Source organism: Nannizzia gypsea, genomic scaffold (assembly GCF_000150975.2).
Source record: "Nannizzia gypsea CBS 118893 supercont1.4 genomic scaffold, whole genome shotgun sequence".
In the NCBI taxonomy this organism is placed as follows: domain Eukaryota; kingdom Fungi; phylum Ascomycota; class Eurotiomycetes; order Onygenales; family Arthrodermataceae; genus Nannizzia; species Nannizzia gypsea.
In genome coordinates this window covers 874,655-892,909 of record NW_003345198.1, presented here as the reverse complement: position 1 = coordinate 892,909, position 18,255 = coordinate 874,655, and the positions used below count along the sequence as shown (strand labels likewise).

The 18,255-nt window shown below is 49.4% G+C and overlaps 9 protein-coding genes across 9 annotated transcripts in view; 5 read left to right on the top strand and 4 right to left on the bottom strand.

Annotated features, from left to right (window-relative positions):
• The window catches only part of MGYG_04981 (hypothetical protein), a gene marked incomplete at both ends in the record, with an annotated part of 4,012 nt that extends 3,087 nt beyond the window's left edge, over positions 1–925 (bottom strand). Inside the window, 3 exons of the mRNA XM_003172342.1 lie at positions 5–192; positions 249–580; positions 645–925. Coding sequence (XP_003172390.1) covers positions 5–192; positions 249–580; positions 645–925 — 801 coding nt within the window. The remainder of the gene's footprint in view (positions 1–4; positions 193–248; positions 581–644) is intronic.
• A 191-nt stretch (positions 926–1,116) lies between these two features.
• MGYG_04980 (hypothetical protein) lies at positions 1,117–1,788 on the top strand (the record flags this gene model as incomplete). Its single annotated transcript, XM_003172341.1, has 3 exons — positions 1,117–1,267; positions 1,372–1,519; positions 1,641–1,788. 3 exons carry the CDS (start codon positions 1,117–1,119, stop codon positions 1,786–1,788), a joined length of 447 nt encoding a protein of 148 aa, XP_003172389.1.
• A 333-nt stretch (positions 1,789–2,121) lies between these two features.
• On the top strand, positions 2,122–2,817 carry MGYG_04979 (hypothetical protein; the record flags this gene model as incomplete). The annotated part of the gene is made up of 2 exons (XM_003172340.1): positions 2,122–2,350; positions 2,444–2,817. The coding sequence occupies 2 exons, from the start codon at positions 2,122–2,124 to the stop codon at positions 2,815–2,817; spliced, it is 603 nt and encodes a 200-aa protein (XP_003172388.1).
• Positions 2,818–3,189: 372 nt separating this feature from the next.
• MGYG_04978 (hypothetical protein) lies at positions 3,190–3,570 on the bottom strand (the record flags this gene model as incomplete). Its single annotated transcript, XM_003172339.1, has 2 exons — positions 3,190–3,250; positions 3,407–3,570. The coding sequence occupies 2 exons, from the start codon at positions 3,568–3,570 to the stop codon at positions 3,190–3,192; spliced, it is 225 nt and encodes a 74-aa protein (XP_003172387.1).
• Positions 3,571–3,980: 410 nt separating this feature from the next.
• Positions 3,981–4,775, top strand: MGYG_04977 (3-oxoacyl-[acyl-carrier-protein] reductase; the record flags this gene model as incomplete). Its single annotated transcript, XM_003172338.1, has 1 exon — positions 3,981–4,775. The coding sequence occupies one exon, from the start codon at positions 3,981–3,983 to the stop codon at positions 4,773–4,775; it is 795 nt and encodes a 264-aa protein (XP_003172386.1).
• Positions 4,776–7,938: 3,163 nt separating this feature from the next.
• MGYG_04976 (chromate transporter) lies at positions 7,939–9,713 on the top strand (the record flags this gene model as incomplete). The annotated part of the gene is made up of 4 exons (XM_003172337.1): positions 7,939–8,190; positions 8,263–8,384; positions 8,445–9,022; positions 9,085–9,713. 4 exons carry the CDS (start codon positions 7,939–7,941, stop codon positions 9,711–9,713), a joined length of 1,581 nt encoding a protein of 526 aa, XP_003172385.1.
• A 223-nt stretch (positions 9,714–9,936) lies between these two features.
• Positions 9,937–13,131, bottom strand: MGYG_04975 (U5 small nuclear ribonucleoprotein component; the record flags this gene model as incomplete). The annotated part of the gene is made up of 4 exons (XM_003172336.1): positions 9,937–10,502; positions 10,577–12,808; positions 12,874–13,013; positions 13,112–13,131. 4 exons carry the CDS (start codon positions 13,129–13,131, stop codon positions 9,937–9,939), a joined length of 2,958 nt encoding a protein of 985 aa, XP_003172384.1.
• An 889-nt stretch (positions 13,132–14,020) lies between these two features.
• MGYG_04974 (hypothetical protein) lies at positions 14,021–15,476 on the top strand (the record flags this gene model as incomplete). Its single annotated transcript, XM_003172335.1, has 5 exons — positions 14,021–14,111; positions 14,142–14,218; positions 14,287–14,841; positions 14,945–15,290; positions 15,412–15,476. The coding sequence occupies 5 exons, from the start codon at positions 14,021–14,023 to the stop codon at positions 15,474–15,476; spliced, it is 1,134 nt and encodes a 377-aa protein (XP_003172383.1).
• Positions 15,477–15,652: 176 nt separating this feature from the next.
• Positions 15,653–18,016, bottom strand: MGYG_04973 (FunK1 protein kinase; the record flags this gene model as incomplete). The annotated part of the gene is made up of 5 exons (XM_003172334.1): positions 15,653–16,399; positions 16,438–16,624; positions 16,647–17,075; positions 17,192–17,931; positions 18,008–18,016. The coding sequence occupies 5 exons, from the start codon at positions 18,014–18,016 to the stop codon at positions 15,653–15,655; spliced, it is 2,112 nt and encodes a 703-aa protein (XP_003172382.1).
• Positions 18,017–18,255: the final 239 nt, after the last annotated feature.

Below are 18,255 nucleotides of genomic sequence, written 5' to 3'. Positions count from 1 at the left end.
GGACATATGGATGTAGGTCGTCAAAGTAGACTTTGAAGTATTCGAGCGCCTCGGTATCAGAGGGCATAAGCTCCGCCGGAAATTGCAGAGACGAATTCGCGCCGTTATATAGCGATGGCAGAGACCGTTCACACTCTGCCAGAGCAGTCTGCGGTTTTACATGGTCTTTTGACTCTTGATTTATATATGGCGCTAGGAAGTTGTTTAGTATATGATTGATACGAAGTGGGAGCCGAAAAAGGTCTTACCAATGCCAGTTTCGTCTATCTTGAGCTCATTAAAAGCGTTTGTAAGGTCGCTAGAATTCGTTGGAGTCTGTGGAGCTGGCTCAGAGACCTGTATGATGGGCTGAGGCGTTGATACCGAAAAAGGTGGCGGCGGATTTCGATGTACCTGGGCAGATGGTTGTGGCGGTGGTGGCTGTGGGTGTTGAGCGTAGTGAAAGGCGTGTTGCAGCTGTCCGTGGGAAGCATCTACAGGAGAAGGGTTGTAGAACCGCCCATCATCCGTGGGAGAAGTGAGATACTGATGCGGCTGATGTGGTTGCTGTGGTTGCTGCTGCTGTTGGGGTCTGATACAGCTGCGAATCGCTCTCGTAGCCACGCAAGTCTCCAGCCCGTCGTGCTGGTTCGGCTGGATAGTACTCGCGCGCATGAAACGGCTGCGAGGTCGTGTCTATCTGCGAAGTCGAAGCTGCAGAGGCAGGAGCAGGAGCAGGCGGAGGCGGGAGAGCGCTTGATACCGCTGCCGGAGCAGGCTGGGAGAAGTCGAGTATCTGTTCGTGGGCGGCCGGCTCGCTATCCTGGTCGATGGATGGCGGGATGCAGACCAGCTTGAGCCTAGTGCACGCCGAACAGGGCCAGATGTTGGTAGTAGCCGAATCGCACTTGATCTTGCGCTTGCGGCAGCCATTGCAGGCTCTCATCACTGTGAATTGTCAGTCTTTCTCTGTCTTATACGTCTTTACGGTCGTAGGATGAGGCCGGGGCTACCTTTGAGTCGCTTGTGCCTGTTGTGCTCGTCAACGAAGACATAATCTATCACCAGTCAGCGTCCCTCTCTCGTATATCTGCATCTCTGCAAGGACATCAGCCAAAGCTCACTCTTTCGGCCTTCATGGCGCTCCCCGCCCTGGCCGGCGGGCAAGATGGTGCTCTGCATTGCGTATCAGCAGCACCTGGGGCGAGGACTAGACAGGGCGGCGCAATCAATCGCAGTCCGGTAGATAGAACAGACAACGGCACGACGACAAGCAGGAAGCACGAGTGTCTGTCTCTCTGTTATCGGGACGCTGACGTCGCCGGCGGTTGGCTGGTTCAGCTGCAGTTATGTACCTAGGTAGTCGTAGTTATGTAGTTGTAGTTGATGTAGTTGGAGTTCGAGTGTTATTCAAAGGCGAAAAAAGAGCCGCCGAGGAAGCGAAGACGGCAAAGAACAACGACGACAACGGCGGCGACGGCGACGACGAGCAGACAGACGCCAGAACGCTCGAGACGGCGGTTTGTGATACGCTTGGGAGGTTCTTGACCAGGAGGATAAGAAGGACAGAAAGAAGAAACGAGCGAAGTCTTCGGGGGCTTTTTTCCTATGGCTGGCGGAGAGGCCTCGCCCGCTAAAGCAACTGACTAACTAACTAGCAGGAGGCGACTGTGGGCCAGCAGCAGCCAGGTAGAAGAGATCGAGGGAGACGAGAAGGATAAGCGGAAGACGGGAGACGCTGATAGCTGGAGGAAGGCCGGGTTATCCTGCGATATCGTCCTGTCCGGCTGTCTTCATCCTTCGTACTAGTTACTGCGGCTTCAGCATCTTCGCAGCAAAACGACCGCAAAAAAGCACCAAGGACTGCGAAACCTTCAGCCCCTTCCAGAAGCCAGACGAAGGCGAGACGAAACATAAAAGACAAGCAGGAAAGGCGAGCCTGAGAGGGACAGAAAGACGACACGGAAAAAGAAAAGAAGCGCCGGCCATCTGCGGGACGAGGGTCTGGAGGGATAGCCCAGTCGCGCTGAGAGCATACAGGGATAGTCCAGTCTCGACGAGATTGATATCAGAGAGGAAGAGACGAGGGAAGACTCAGGAATACTCCGTACAGAGCCAGGATACAGGATATAGCGAGAGAGGATGCAGAACTCGAATCCAACGCTGCTGAGCGCGGCTGACCTGCCCAGCAGAGAGAAGAAGGGCGCAGAGTCCAAGGTCCAGGTCGACAGCATCTTCACCACCGAGTCGACCTTTGATCCCTTTGCCAGTTATCGTGAAGATGACGAGGAGGAGGATGGGAGCAGTCAGGATGGCAGCAGTGCCAGCCAGGACGAGCTCGAGGAGCCCATTGACGAGCAGGAGATATTCGGTATGCCTTCTATCATCTACCGTCTATCTACTGTCTATCTACTATCTAGTGGGTTCTAAATTTACATCTACCAACACCTACTGACCGATACAGACTTGATAGCAACGATATCTGACCCCGAACATCCGATTCCGCTGGCTGAGCTGGCCGTCGTCTCGCTGCAGGACATCAGCATCACTCCGGCACTGCCGCGCTCGCCGTCGTCCCCTCTCCGCAAGGTCACCGTCCTGCTCACCCCCACCATCACCCACTGCAGCCTGGCCACTGTTATCGGGCTTGGAGTGCGCGTCAGACTGGAGCAGGCCTTGCCCCCACGGTTCAGAGTCGACGTCCGGCTCAAGGAGGGCTCGCACAGCACGGCAGACGAGGTCAACAAGCAGCTGGCAGATAAGGAGCGGGTGGCGGCTGCTCTGGAGAACCAGACGCTCATGGGCGTCGTGGGGAAGATGTTGGAGACCTGTCGATGACCTGGGCTTCATCCTTCCCTGGCATGACGGTGACTATAATAATAATGAGGGTATATTATGGGGCGGAATGGCATTTTATCATAATGCAGACAAGGGTCTTGAGGCAGCAAAAGCAGGCAGAGACAGGCAGAGACAGGAGGGGAGGAGGACCGGAGTACCCAAGTATATGTGAGTAAGAGCAGCCATCTGCCAGTCATATCCCCTATTATTATTCTTCTTTTTCTCTTATTTGTTATTTTTATCCCTTTCTTTGCTTCTTCTGCACATCAATTCTATCTTCCCTGTCCGCCACTGACCAGTACCCAGGAAAGGACATCAGTTGACTCCCTTTGCTTTTGATTTTTTCTCTTTTCCCGTCTCCGTACTTCTTCGTTATTCCACAGTGACGGGTTCGGGATGTTTTTTCTTTGCTTCTTCCTCCTTGCCTCTGCCCCTGCAGGACCAGAGCAAGACACAAAACGCAAAACGCAAAAACGCAAAAAACGCAAGATGTGCCCGCTGGCGTACTGGACTCGTCTATCTGGCTGTCCGCCTGGCTGCCTAGCTGCTGCATTGGAGGGGCGGCTGGACGTTTGTTGGACTGCTGGACCTGCTGGACTGCCGGACTACTGCCTGGCTATTGTGTCGTCTGCCGGCCGTGGAGTATAAACGATGGAGTTGCTCCGTACTGGCGAGAGCAACGGCTCCAGTTATGCTCACGCCTATCCACCATTTGTGCCCTCTCCCACCAGCCGCCAGCCGCCATGGGCCCATGATTGATGATACATCGTATATATTTATTGAGAAGAAACTCCAGTCGTCGGGACTATGGACACCCTCAGTGGCGTCTTACCGTGGTAGGCAGTTCGACCATTACCCGGACTCAGTATCACTCCCCAGGCCTCCCGTACGCCGTGCAGCGCAGGTTGCATGTCCTCAGTGTATCCCTCGCTGCCTCGTCCTGTATATATATCAGCGTCTCGTCTGCCTCATCGTCTGCTCTCGTAGTTACTGCAGGGTTTATATATTTAGTCAGCCATATAACTCGCCCTTGTATATGCACAAAATGGAGATCGAGAGAGAAAAACTCGACTTCGCTTCTCTCCTGCTGCACCGGCTCTAAGCCTCCTTGTCTCTCTCTTCGTCTGCTCTGCCGCTCTCCCTGCATGGCTGTTCGCCTGAAGATGCCCTCGTCCGTTGCAATCGTGACTGGCGGCGCCGGCGATATTGGCCTGGCCATCGCCCGCAGGCTTAGCGACTCCCACGACAAGGTGGTGATCCTCGACATCGACAGCAGCAGACTCGACGCAGCCCTGGCGGCCCTCAACGACAGTGACAAGTTCGACCGATGTCTCTGCGACATCACCGACAGCAAGCAAGTAGCAGAACTGCCTCGCCGCATCCTGGGCCAAAGAGGCGAACAAAATGATGCGGTGGTGCACACGCTGGTCAACAACGCCGGCGGTTCAGCAGCCTACAGCCTCCACGAGACGACGCCCACAGCCTGGCAGCGAGAGACCGCACTCAACCTCGATGCAGCGTTCTTCTGCTTCAGCGCCTTTCAGGACGACCTCAAACGCTCGCGGGGATCCGTCATCAACATCGTCTCCGTCAACGGTCTCGCCGTCTACGGAAACCCAGCCTACAGCGCCGCAAAGGCTGGCCTCATCCACCTCACAAAGTCCATAGCCGTGGAGTATGGCAGATACGGAATCCGGGCCAACGCAGTAGCCCCAGGGACGGTCCGGACGGCGGCATGGACGGCCAGACAGGAGGCTAACCCACACGTCTTCCAAGATGTCGCTCAGTGGTACCCGCTCAACCGTATCGTCGAACCGGAGGACGTGGCGAATGCGGTGGCTTTCCTGGCCAGCGAGCAGGCCGCTGCTATTACGGGGATCTGTCTACCTGTCGACTGCGGTCTTACCGCGGGCCAGACGGCCGTTGCTCGAACTATAACGCAGTCGGAGCATTACTAGAACTCTACACTGCAAAAAGGTTCTGGGGATATAAAAAGCTTGCTAGCTTCGACGGCCATCAAGAGCCGCTAGTCTACCAACATATAACTATATCTCTTCTCCCTGGACTCGGGGGGCGGGCGGGTTGACTCGAAATGCAGAGGCAAGCGCACAAAGTCAGGGGCAGGAGGCAGAGCAGAGGCAGAGGCAGAGGTTTAAGGGATTCAGCTGAAAAAGAATACATACCTCTTATAGCCTCTCCGGAGTAAACTATGGACGCTCACTAGATGCGTCCGTTTGCTATATATCATGCGCACCACATGCCTTTGCCTTTACAATAAAAACCCCAACCCAATCAATAGATTAACCCCCTTATCGTCCCACAGCCCTTGTTATGGCACTCGATGTTTCCTCCTGCCGGTGCATCGTGTGTCATATATAAAAAAAAAACCAGAAGAAGAAGAAAGGGAAAAAAAATCCACGTCCTTCTCCCTCCCCCTTTTCTCCCTACCCCCTTCTCCCTCTTAACTTCATCTAAAAGGAAAAGAGAACTATCATAACTCACGGGAATGACCATGGAGTCACCGTCGACTCCGGGCATCCTTGTTTTGTTTTTTACCACCCCTTCTCTGTCCGCCTCTGTTCTCTTTTCCTTTTGATATTTTTGTCTTCATCCTTGCCTGGGACCCCCGACCTTGCCAGTGGAAGAACCCTTGCCCGGCAAGCAACCGAGCCGAGCTGCAGATGCTCTCCAACCGTTTCCGTGGAGCGGAAGGCGACACGATGGAGGATCACGATGAGGCCAAGTCGTCCTACTCTTGCCGCCCCTAAGTTGCCCAACTGTCCCGCCTCTGGGCCGGGACTAGAATCCTTCCTGCAACCCGCAACCTGCATCCTGCTCCCATACCCTGCCGTCCCTGGAGGAGAAAAAACCCCGAGCGTCGAATTGCCGTTGCCGTGTTCTGTGCCTTTGCCGCATATTGCTCTTTCATGGCCGCCCTGTGTCCCGTCCTGCCCCCCCTTGCCTTGTTTTTTGGTACTTTCTTTACAGATATACGTTTTACTCTATGCTTTCTATGCCTCGCATGCGTCGCGCGCTCCCGTCGACATCCCCCCCTACACTTTATTGTATCGAATTTAAACCAGGCAGTGGACGGACGGGCACAGGCAGGCATTACGCGTAGAGCATAAGGCACAGGCAGGTATAGGTAGACGTACCTTACCAGACCTCTCCTCATCCCTTACGTACTGATGTTGTGATTACCAATTTAACATATCCTTGATCCCTCAGACTTTTGCCCACTGCAGACGTGGCAGTTATTGGAATATGGCGTGAAGAAGTTAAATAGTTATAGATCACATAATATCAAGGGTTTGGTTTGGTTTGGTATAAATGCTACCTTGGCCCGTCTGTAGTATGAGAGATATCATCGATTCGCCAAACATAATAATAGGTGTAATCTAGTCTACGTCTACGGCTATGCCGAAGGGTCAACAGGTAGTTGCATGCTGTCGCCCGAACATTGGATAACAGCATAACGTGGTGAGATGCAGCTTGTTTGTTACTTTTCGCAACAGACGCCCTGCTTGTCACACTCAGGCGTTGCTTGCCTATCATTGTGCTACTCTGTCGGACGTTTTTGGCGTCTTGTCTCGGGAAAGCAACAAGTAAGCTACCGTATTATATCGATTGATCCCCTTTCCATCGCTCTTCAGTCAGCCATAGTAGCGCTGGTTATGCAGTGTCTCAGACAGCAAAGCAGTACAACCTCGCTTCCCATTCTAGGTAGGGCTTCAATACTGCAATTTTGATAACACTGGTGTATATCACCTATTTAGGACATAGTTCAACAAACGAGTTAACTCTCTACACTTATTTATGCTAAGATTCAAGGGTCCTCTTAATGCAACGTTTTGAGGTCATATCTGCAATTGCTACCCAAAAAATATGCCAGCAAAGCATACCACTAGCCATTAACGTAACTGGCTATTTGCAGTATGTTGTACACGTTTCTTTTCGGGATCTTCTAACTCCTAGACATCCATGGTGTTGGGTTGGCTAGTGGTCGTAAAGGTCTATAAAAGGGGTAATTCCGCCAGCACCCTCGCTGTTCGGGTTTCTCTAGCATTCCAACTTGGAGCAAATATATACACAGTTACAAAACTTGATTTACTCAGCATTGAGTGGTATAGAGACTACCCTATGCTGAACCGACTTTTACCTTCAACTAACACTTGAAGTAAAGGTTTACCTACACCTTGATTTTCTTTGTGAAATTCGCACCATCTATATAACCAGCTACTATGAAGTTTTTCGTGATTCTTGGTATAATCTGCGCCATGGCCCACGCTAGACCAACATTGGTCTCCGAAAAGCCAAGATTTGGCTGCGTCCCTTGTCAAAATCAACAGCAGCGGTGCTGTGATACGGAGCGTTTCTGCTGGGTTCGCGCTTGCGACACCTCCCCAATTAATGGCTGGTGAGTGGCCCATCTTCATATTGTTTAACGAACGTTAAGTGCTAATTATGTCTAGAAGATAAAATTCGGTTCGAAATAAGATTACTATATTTTATTGACGGCTCGTTGACTATTGAACGAGTGATGAGAGCCATATGGGAGGAAGTAAAACTTGCTATAGCGAAATTCATTGTGTTATTCATCATATGTATGGGTTAGGGGCGTGTTATTTTATTTATAAAGCAACCAGTTTGTGAGATATCAAGTCAAGATATACTCCATACACTCAAATGCTTCCTCGTTTTGCAATTGAATATTTCCATCAACAGTTGAAGTTTGATTGACATCAAAGGGACGAATGATTGAGTGGAAAGGAAATAAGGTTGGCGTCTTCGGATAACCTTATAACGCCATGGCTTCATACCGCCTGCTTTTTATTGGTTGAGACTCCTGGCCAAGCGCTCAGCCAAGCGCCAGCCGCGTCATTTTCCTTTTCAAGGTTTAGCGTCTGGCTCTAACGCGAGCGGTATAAGGCTTGGCATCACGCGTGCTGTCTTCATGACTTTTTGTTCGTGCACCTAAAATACGAGGCGCTGAAGTCAAGGAAAGACCCCTGCATCACCACGTTACTAAAGCTCTATATAAGTAAGCAGGAGGATCCATGCCCGTCGCTCACATGTCCTTGTCTGCGTGACAACGACTTCCCAGGGACCGAAGGAACAACGATGCTCCTCCCAGCTCCTTTGTCGAAGTACGTAGCGTCTCTCAAGTCGCTGAAGCGGAAATGGCAGGGCCACGCTGCTTCACGGCCCGAGGATGATACCAAGTCGCTTTTTACCAGGCTAGTTACTGTCTTTCTGTCTACCTGGGACCTTGGCTTTACGTCCTTCGGAGGTCCACCGGTGCATTTTCGCATCTTCCACCAGAGATTCGTCGAGGGTAAAGGAGTCAAGGAGAAATGGGTTGATGAGCAGACTGTGAGTGCCTATATACGTCATTTTTTTAAACACCCGAAGGTCCTGCTTGCATGGGGCTAATCGTATTTATAGTACCAGGAGCTCTTCGCAATCTGTCAGGGACTTCCAGGACCAGCGAGCACAAAGTTGCTCTTTTGCATTGCATTGCTCCATGCAGGATTTCTTCCAGCTCTCCTTGTATTCTTCTTGTGGTGGTAATGGCTACATGCTCCGATATTCATACCCTAATAATGCCTTTAGCTCACTGATTCTAGTCTTCCTGGCGCAATTGGCATGTATGCTTTCTCTCTGGGTGTTCAGCGAATCGGCGAGACTCTTCCGGCACCCGTTTATCCGTTACTATCTGGACTAAACTCATCTACCGTGGGAATCATTGCTCTAGCAGCAGTACAGCTAGCGGAAAAAGCCATCAAGGATAAGTTGACTCGCATCTTGGTGACCCTTGGTGCTTGTGCCGGGCTATGCTACAATGCATTGTGGTATTTCCCATTGCTAATGGTCCTTGGTGGAATGGCCACCGTTATCTGGGATGGATGGCTGTATCAGAAAATTCGTAGCTTCGGGCAGAACCGAAAGAGAAGGAATACCCACCCCGAAGCTGCGGAGGAAACAGTAGAGCCGCAGAGCGTTCACACAGGAGACCGGCAAGGCCATGCCAATTCCAGTGGGCCAGAGGACAGTGCTCAAATGAGATCCCGCAGAACAAACACTCCGGGGGCTAGCTTACAGCACGATGGGGCGGGTCCTCTTTCTGACCCTAATCAACCTGCTAACTCGCAAAAGCATGTTATCCGGATCAGATTTGGCATACTAATAACTGTGCTATTCTTTGGTAAGCCTTGTTAATTGCGTATTTGCGGAGAAAGAAGCTATATATACTAACGATAGCTATAGCATCGTTCATAGGCGTTCTGGTCGCCAGAGGAGTTCTTCGCGCTCCACCCTTGGCCCTCGACCTCTTTGCTAGTATGTACCTTGCAGGAACTGTGATCTTCGGCGGTGGCCCTGTTGTCATTCCACTTCTGCGATCATACGTCGTCGACCCCGGTTGGGTGTCAGGCCGAGACTTCCTTCTTGGACTTGCTATCATCCAGGCATTCCCCGGTCCGAACTTCAACTTCGCCATCTTCCTCGGTGCTTTAGCCCTACAAAAATCACAGTTCCCGACCATTTTCGGCGCTATTCTTGGTGGTTTGGGAATATTCTTACCTGGAATCACCTTAGCTGTTGCGTTCCAGAGCTTCTGGGCAGTGCTACGAAAGAGAAAATGGTTTACAGACTTTCTTCGCGGAGTTAATGCAACCGCTGTTGGATTGGTTTTCACTGCGGTTTACCGCCTGTGGGAGATTGGTTATCTTACGTCCCAAACTTCCAATGGGCAGAGCTTAGGCAAGGAGCCGTGGTGGGTTGTTATAGCTGCTGTGACTTATGTTGAGAGCGCATGGTTTGGTATCCCGCCACCAGTCGCGATTATGATGGGCGCAGTTCTCGGTCTTTGCTGGTACGGTGCCGTTGGACGGTGATCATAGTTCCTTTCTGGCATCTAAATGATGCCTAAGGTAACTGTAACTATAATTATTTGCTTAATTTTTTGCAATCGCTCAATGTATATCTGGGTGGGGCCATATAACTACGAGATCAACACTGTTGTCAACAATCGATTGCGTATTAACTCCATCATTAGTTGTGCATTCATAAATAAAAACCAGTGCTTCCTTTTTATGTAAACTCTATGTAATGTTGCAATCATGTTTCGCCGAGGAGACCGCTCTCCTTCAAGCCCTTCCAAAGCTCCGGCTCCAAAAACTTGCTAACGGTTATATCTTCTGCAAGACCTTTTCTTCGGCGAGTTTTGAGAACAAAGTCTCTGGCAGTTGCCATGGCACTTGCCATCTCCAGTGGCCTGAGCTTTATGTCTCTGTCCAATGGATCTCCCGGCACAACACTCCATTTGTCAAATACTAAACTGACGGTGGCCTGACCTTGGGTATGGATTCTGAGATCGGTTTCGAATCCGAAAGAATCAATGACTGGAATAAGACCTCGCACAGAGTAGAGAGGGGTTCCGGCGATAGGACCATCGGATAAGACATGTCCACGTCGTCGAGAAAGAACAGTGTATATGGCAGCAACTGAGTCTGGAGGTCCCGTCATGGAGCAGGTATAAATGGGCTCCATCAATCGGGGAGAGGCCATCAGGAAAGATGAATAGACGACACGACGAGTGGCCGGGATGATCTGCCCACCACCTCGAGAAAACGCTTGGTCTGCTAGCTGGATATCTGTAAGACGGAACTTGGTGTTTCGAATGGCTAAGAAATGAACACATTGTTAGCAGTCATTATCACGTAAGGGAAAATGGGCTCAAAATGCATAATTAACTCACGTTCTTCACACAAGGGACCCTCTCTCGTTCCCCAGCTGAAGGCCTGCCGGATGAAGTCCCTTACTGATCCAAGCTGCTTTTTGTCTACCTTAGAAGGCAGTGTGTCGTCTTGAAGGATATTTGGGCCCATGTCATCAGGGCCAAAGGCCCAAATACTCCTCGATGCTAATTTATCCCAGTCATATTTTTCTTCAAAGAATTGACCAACTTTCCGAATCGGGTCGTGAATGTTGACCCGGCCACTTTCGATATCCTCGCTAATACCGTCGTCGAGGGGCTCGGCAATCATAGTGATTTTATTCTTGGTATTGGCGGTGATGGAGTAGCACATAATTGCAGAGGTCTCAACCACCGTTTCACAAAATCTTGTCACAGGATCTGATACCTTGATTTCCATCTCCGCGTATAGTCGACGGAGGTCGTGAAGAACACAGTCCATGTAGAGCTCACCTGTTCCAAGTACGATATGTTCGCCTGACTCCTCAACTCTAGTTGATATCAGAGGGTAGCTCTTGTTGACCTTTCGAAGTCCTTCAAGCATTTTAGGTAGCTCGGATGGATTTATGGGTTCAACAGCAACCTTGAAAACAGATTCTGTCATATGCTTGATAGGCTTGAAGATATATGCTTCCTCGTCATCTTCAAGTGTCAATGGCACAAGAGTTGCCGTTTTGATAATGGAATTGTCTACTCCGCTGAGGAGGACCCAGTTACCCGCCGGAACGCCACTTGTCGGAATGTTATAGCGAGACTCGGCGATGAACGTGTCAGAAATAGTTGCAACGACCATATCCTCATTATCATCTACTGTATATCCTTCTCCTAGGACCCTGACTTGTTGGCCTGCCCTTGCAGTTCCGCTCATGATCCGTCCAAAGGCATTGAACCCAGCAGCATCCGGCGTCCCATACAGTTTAGTGACATGCACAACCAATGGGCCATCCTGGTCACAGGATTCCATAGCGGCAGCAACTTTAGTGTCCCGAGGTCCAGTGTAATACCTGTCCAGTTTTTTGCTAGCTCCTTCAACAGGAGAAGGAATGTGCTGAACGACCATATCGACAAACCCAGTAACAGGGCCAAAGAACTGGGCGCAAACCAGTTTTAAAAGCACCTTTGCATCTGATTTAAGCTGCGAGGGCTTCAAGTTGATCCCAAGCGTTGCTAGCGTGTCTTTCAGGTCTTCGGGGCTCTCGCTAATGGTGTGCGAGTAAAGCTTGTAGATAGGTTCAAGGATGAAGTGGACAAAGGATCGTTTCGATTGTTCCTCCATACCTTTGCGTGTAAACTTCCGGCTGCGGGGATTGAAGAAGATATCACCCCATAGCCTTACAGCAAACTCGGAGAGATCAACTTTTGCGTACGTGTCCGCATACATCTTCGCAAATGACTGGAGAGTAAAACACCAGTTCATTGAGGCGCAAGCGAATGCAACATTGCCCTTTTCAGGACTGAGTCGTCTCTTTTCACCTTGCCCAGGTATTGTTTTCTCAATAATAGTGTTTACTTCTTCAACCACATGTTTCAGCTTAAAGTAAGCATCAGTGGGCGGTAGTTTTAGTTCCAGTATAAGTCGGTCCACTTTGTTAACAATCAAAGTAAGTGGGAGGTCCTCTAATACGGCGTGCTTGATGATTTGTTCTGTGTTTATCTGCACACCCTCAACGACGTCCACAACAAGCACTACTCCATCTACTAGTCGCAACGATGCGGCGACCTCATCCACGAAGTTGACATGGCCAGGGGTATCTATTATGTTGAAAAGATGAGATTTTCCTTTAGTTCCCTGTAAGACAAGGCTCATTGGCGCAGATTTAATCGACAATCCACGCTCTCTCTCTAGGAAATGCACATCTGTGTATCGTAGCTGCTCATCCTTGGCTTTGCCGGTTCGCTTGTCAAGTTTCTCCGACAAGTCATGTGTTTCCATAACCAACGTATCCATAAAGGCGGTCTTGCCATGGTGTAGATGGCCTGCCAGAGCTATATTTCGTGTTTGGCTGGGATAGTTCAATAGATCTGTCATGAACTCTCGCGAGTAAAAGACCGGGGGTAGGTCTGCTTCCTGGACAGCAAATTTCTTCTGTTGAACTGGCGCAATAATTGGTTGCGTCAGTGGCTGTGTATCCTCCTCCTGTACCTTCGTTTCCACATCTGTTCCATAAACTTGTTGTGCGGTTGGATAATACTGTTTGTCTTCATGAAGAATAACTGCGTTTGATGGACCCTGGTCTATAAGATAGGGAGCTGGTTAGCCATAGGAAGCCAAACCAAACTAGGGGCATTTCCTTTCCTACCGTCTATCTCCATGAGCTCCTGGCCATGAGCAGCCGGAGCCTCCACCTCTGATTCAAGGTCATAATCGAATTGCTGTGCTTCAACACCACCGGGCTGTGATTCTTCCTCTGACTCTTCTCCTCCGATATAATTACCGAACCTGAGGAGACAATTAGTTTACCATCCATTTGCGCATAGCTAAACGAATAGCCATATATCAATATACAGCTTATATCCCATTCTAATTGAAGGACTTACTCGTCATAAAGGTCATCCATGATGGGCTGGCACGCGATCGCAAAGTCCCAGCCTGTAGAAGTGTGCTAACAAGATGCCGCGGAGGTCCGTTAGTGGGTAAGGGGTATTTCTAAGCTCCTTACTTGACACCACTAAACATGAAATATGACAAGATTGTTATGAGTGGCCGCTGGGCAGAGCTCTGGATGCTCTCTGAATGAGATATCCTCGCGTTTATCAACTTCGACTTTCTTCTTCTTTTTAGAATCTGCGCCAAGACATATTAAGCTCAAGACCTCGTAGTTGGGTCACGTGATGATTTCTCGGCCTGGACGACTACAACTTCTACAACGTCACAAATAACAACATCCAGCATGTTGTATGTTCAAAAAATAGGAGCCATAATAGAGAACAGAGCTGACATATGCACAAAGCGACTGGTCTCGCATTGACGAGTTTCGATGTTATTTGATAACCCATTGATGAACTGTGGATAATGCGGCCAAAGGAAGCGTATGCGCCTCAAAGATGGAGGTGTCAATATACCCAGAAATCTCCTCGCCTATGAGATGTATTAATCTGCAATTTTCATTAGTTGCATGCGTGATTACAGCCATGTATATCACAATTAAGCCGGCAAAAACACTCCGAATTGAGCTGAGAACAAGAATCGAACCGCTACTGCTGAGATTATAGCACAAAATATATCGCGGTTTGTAGACGATGCCCGAATGCATAGCGCAGTGGGGAGTCGCGCGAACTCACAAGCCCTTTAAGGACCTTTTTTATTCACTGCTCCTTTCAAACGAGCCAGTACTATATAAAAATATGAGGTGGTAAAGAATTCGATGAAAATTCGTTAGGAGATACCTTTCTGAACTGAGGGTGTAGACCCTCCCCCAAGTGAACGAGAGTTTCCTAAGTATCGTCATGAAGGGTTCAAAAATCGCTATTTTCCTACTTACCAGTGCAGTGTCCGCTAGCATACATGGCACAAAACCTAACGGCCCAAAGTACGCGGGTACAAACCCAGACTGTACGTGGTATCTAGACCTTGTCGACGATAGTTATACCTGCGAAAATATCGAAAAACAATGGGAGCTGAGCCATGAGGTTTTTGTGGCATGGGTAAGTCAGTCAATGCTTGAGCCTGTTCGAAGAAGTCGCAGAATTTGTGTCTAACGGAAAGATGGTAGAATCCCGGCGTGAAAAAGGACTGCAGTGGGCTTCAAGTTGGCCTCTCAGTTTGTGTGGAAGCACCAATGAAATCAACTACTTCAACTTCTACGTCAGCGACTCCCACTACTTCAGAAACATCGAGTGCATCGCCCACCGCCACCGGCCCACCGTTACCATCCCCAACTCAGGATGGTTTGGTGGGAAACTGCACAAAATTTCATCGGGCAGTCAGCGGTGATACTTGTAGCAAGATTTTATCCAAATATCAGCCTGTAACTTTGGATCAATTCATTAAGTGGAATCCGGCACTCGAGAAGGACTGTTCGGGGCTTTGGTCTGGCTATTATTACTGTGTTGGCATTCCCAGGATACCCAATGCGCCTCCAAAGGGCATATCAACTACCACCACTCCAAATGCGACTGTAACTGCGGCCGCCCCCGGACGGACTCAGGATGGTATTCTCAGTAACTGTCGGCGGTGGCATAAAGTGGTATCGGGTAACACCTGCACAAGTATTACCGCACAGTATGGAACGTTCACTCAGGAAGAGTTCATCAAGTGGAATCCAGCCGTTGGAGAAGACTGCTCTGGTCTCTGGCTGAACTACTACTACTGCATTAGTAGGACCCCATCAATGGATGAACAGTGCTTTCAAACTAATCTGTCTTGTATAGGTATACCGGGAACACCTACAACAAGGAAGTGCATGCCTAGTCCAAGCCCTACGGGCTGTCGAAGTCCTGGCCTTCCTTCCCCCACTCAACCTGGTGCCATATGTAAATGCAACAAGTGGCACCAGGTCGTTCAAGGCGATAAATGTGACACTATCATCCGAAAGTATCGAATTTCGTTGTCCAAATTTATGGAGTGGAACCCTAACGTTGGAAAAAATTGTTACGGCCTATGGCTTCGGTACTATGTTTGTGTTGGGGCAAATTAATGCTGGGCAGAAGAATCGGTACTCCGTAGGAAGTACGCAGCAAGTGCCTGTTAGATATTTCAATCTGGAAGCCAAAACATGTAAGAAACCACGCCGTTATCATTTCTCTTAGAGGGTAAGGGCACCACCATTTCTAGCACTGTGCATTGTAAACACCCGACGGGACTCTCTTCTCTAGCCAGTTTCTGTATCGCTGACTAGACCACCCAATCACCATCGATTCAAACGAGGAAAGCAATGGAGATTGTATAGGAAAAAAGGTCTAAATTCCCAAGGTATCCTTGGGTAATATGTACAAGTCTAGCTAAAGTGGATATCCCAACAGTATATAATGATAGGCCACTGGGTAATCATCTTCTAAAAATACAGGTGTACCCTAAAAGGGTTCGCGAGCTCCGCAATATTACCATCAACCACGCGGTCAAAGTACCCAGGTAATCATTTATTCTAAGTCTTGGATTGCCTCGTTGAACGCGTTGATAATTGGATCATATAGCGTTTCCGACCTGACCGGCGTTCCGGTGAGAATATCACCTTGATGAAATCGAAATAATATCTGCCGCAGCTCTCTGCAGAGCGGCTTCACATCCTCCAATTCAGGTGGAAATTCCAACAGCAAATACTCGAAACCTTTAGCACCCATACGGCCGGCCTTTGCATTAGCAATATCCTCGAAGCTCCCTGTATACCATTTTCTTAGCAGGCTCTCCTTCGGCATGTCTTTCAGGGAGCCTAAGCGCTTCCAGCTACTTCGGGCACACTGCCAGATGAGCACATAGAAAAACGATTCAAGATCGTGGCGATAGGTATGATCGATATTACGTAGCACTTCGATCGCCATGAACTCCATCGTGCCTGTTTGGTGGCGAGCACCAGTTCTCCCACTATCGAGCTCCTTCGCGAGATCAAGGTCAATCAGCATGCCTGAGTAGCCATTGGTGATACTAGGATCGGTGATGATGATGTTATTCTCTGATATATCTCTGTGTAAGATTTTCTCCTTGATGTACAGAGAATGATGCGCTTTGATCGCATCACGGAGTGCTAGGAGCAATTCTTCGAGAGAATCAAACTGATGGATTGCTTTGCCGGCCGGGGATATCACCAAGCAGCGCAGGACTCGATTTTCGAAGGGGCCATCTCCATGTGGAGTAAAGACTGGCTTTCTGAGTCTCCTCCACAGAGACTGCTACTTCGTTTTTTTCTTCTGCTGCTGCGCTATCTAACCGAAGGTTGCTCGACCTTGAACGTTTGAGAGATTTGGCTGCAGATTGAGTAGAGTGCTTTCTCTTCCTCGAGGAGCCTGAGCCTGAAGATGAACCTTTGGCGATGCTTAAGCCCTGGAGCTTCGTGGACGATTTGGACCGCTGGAGCTGTGGCTGAAGTTGGGAAGAGGACGACGTGCTTGGTGGTGCTACGTTGCGAAATTGATAAGCTTTCTTAAATATTCAAGGCCTTCGCGCAATTCTGCAATGCTTGTGATGGATCTGTATCTGATCACCCTGGCCACACCCTCTACCTCGCGTTGACGCGCTAATCGAAGAAGATTCACCTCGGGTTGTCGTCGGGCAGAAGTCCAGGAGAATTTGACAGCATCCTGTGACTTAGAAGCAGCATATTTTTTGGTTCGATAGCAGCACGTTCCGCGGCAGACCACCGCCAGCTGAACTGATAAGGGCATCGATTCTAGTCGCAGCGGCTCCTTCTCACCAGTGTCAAGATCCTCGACGGAGACAGTTCGCGTCCCGTCGTTGTGTAGCGTGGTGAATGTATCTAGACCCAGCTCATCATCGCTCATCAGCGTGTATCCGATAATTGCACAGAAGAACCGTTCGGGCTCGTCACAGATATCAAAGGAGTCAGAGCTGAGCTGTATGGGCCCGATCGATCAGTCACCCACATCTCCATCTCCGTTCCGCAGAGAGTGAAGGAGTGAATGAATGGACGGGTCGGCTGGGCGGCGAAGACGTCTCATACATACCGCTCTATCTGAAGGAGCGTTCCTTTCTTGTCGTAGTTTGACTGCTTAAGTTCGCCGACAACGCGTATATCCTTCCAGCTATGTGTTGGCACAGCGTTCTCACCAGTTCGCACCCTCATCAGCACGTCTACCTGGCGGTCAGCATCAGAGTCTTTGATGCTCTTTTTGCCTTCAGTAGAGTAATATATCCCACGGGTTTCCATCAAGAAGGTGTCCTGTAATCGGAACCACCAATCTAGAACATCATCTTGAATTGGCGGATCGGGGAAATCCGATAGTCCAGTATCGTCTTGCTTCCGTATCTTCTTATAGATATCGATGAACTTCTCTTCCCAACTTGTATTTCGGAAATACTTCGCATCAAATCCCCCAACATCTTTGTGTGTGCATGACTTGATCTCGCCAAAGATCCTCTCTTCCACCAGCTTGCGAGTTTGCTCGTTACCGCGCCGGGAGGACAACGTCGATCTCCAAGGAGCCTTTTGAACCACTAGGCGTACCAGGGCTCGATAGGGACTGTAGTTGAAGCTTCCCTTCCCTTTCCGGAGTTGCGTATATAAGGATGCCAGGTCCAGATCCACTGTTTGATCGTTTATCTGTGACGAAAGATTTGATGCTGCATCAGTTGCCAGTAGTGCAGAGACAAGTTTTGTTATTGCACCTCTATAGAGATTGAGACTGTCAGAGGCAGCATTATCGGAGTCGTAGACCTTCTCTGCATCTGCAGCAGGTCGCGTAGCCTGTCGAGTGAGTCATTTAAAGGGTATCGCTCGATAACGTCGCAATCATCCTGTGAAAGATCCACCATTCCCGTACCATAAGCATATGGTGCTGCCAAAGAAGAGAAGCATCCTGGCCTTTGAGAGGAATGTGAATGTTTTGTTTCCAACGTTGGAGTGAAAGGTCGGATTTAAGCGCAATTAACTATCGCGTCCGGCTTAATAATAATCTTTTACCGAAACCTTAAGTTATCCTGCTAAATGCAAACAGGCTCAACATGCCAAAAACAGTAATAATCCAAAGTTGAAGAGAAGGATGAATGAAATAGAATAAAATAACATAAA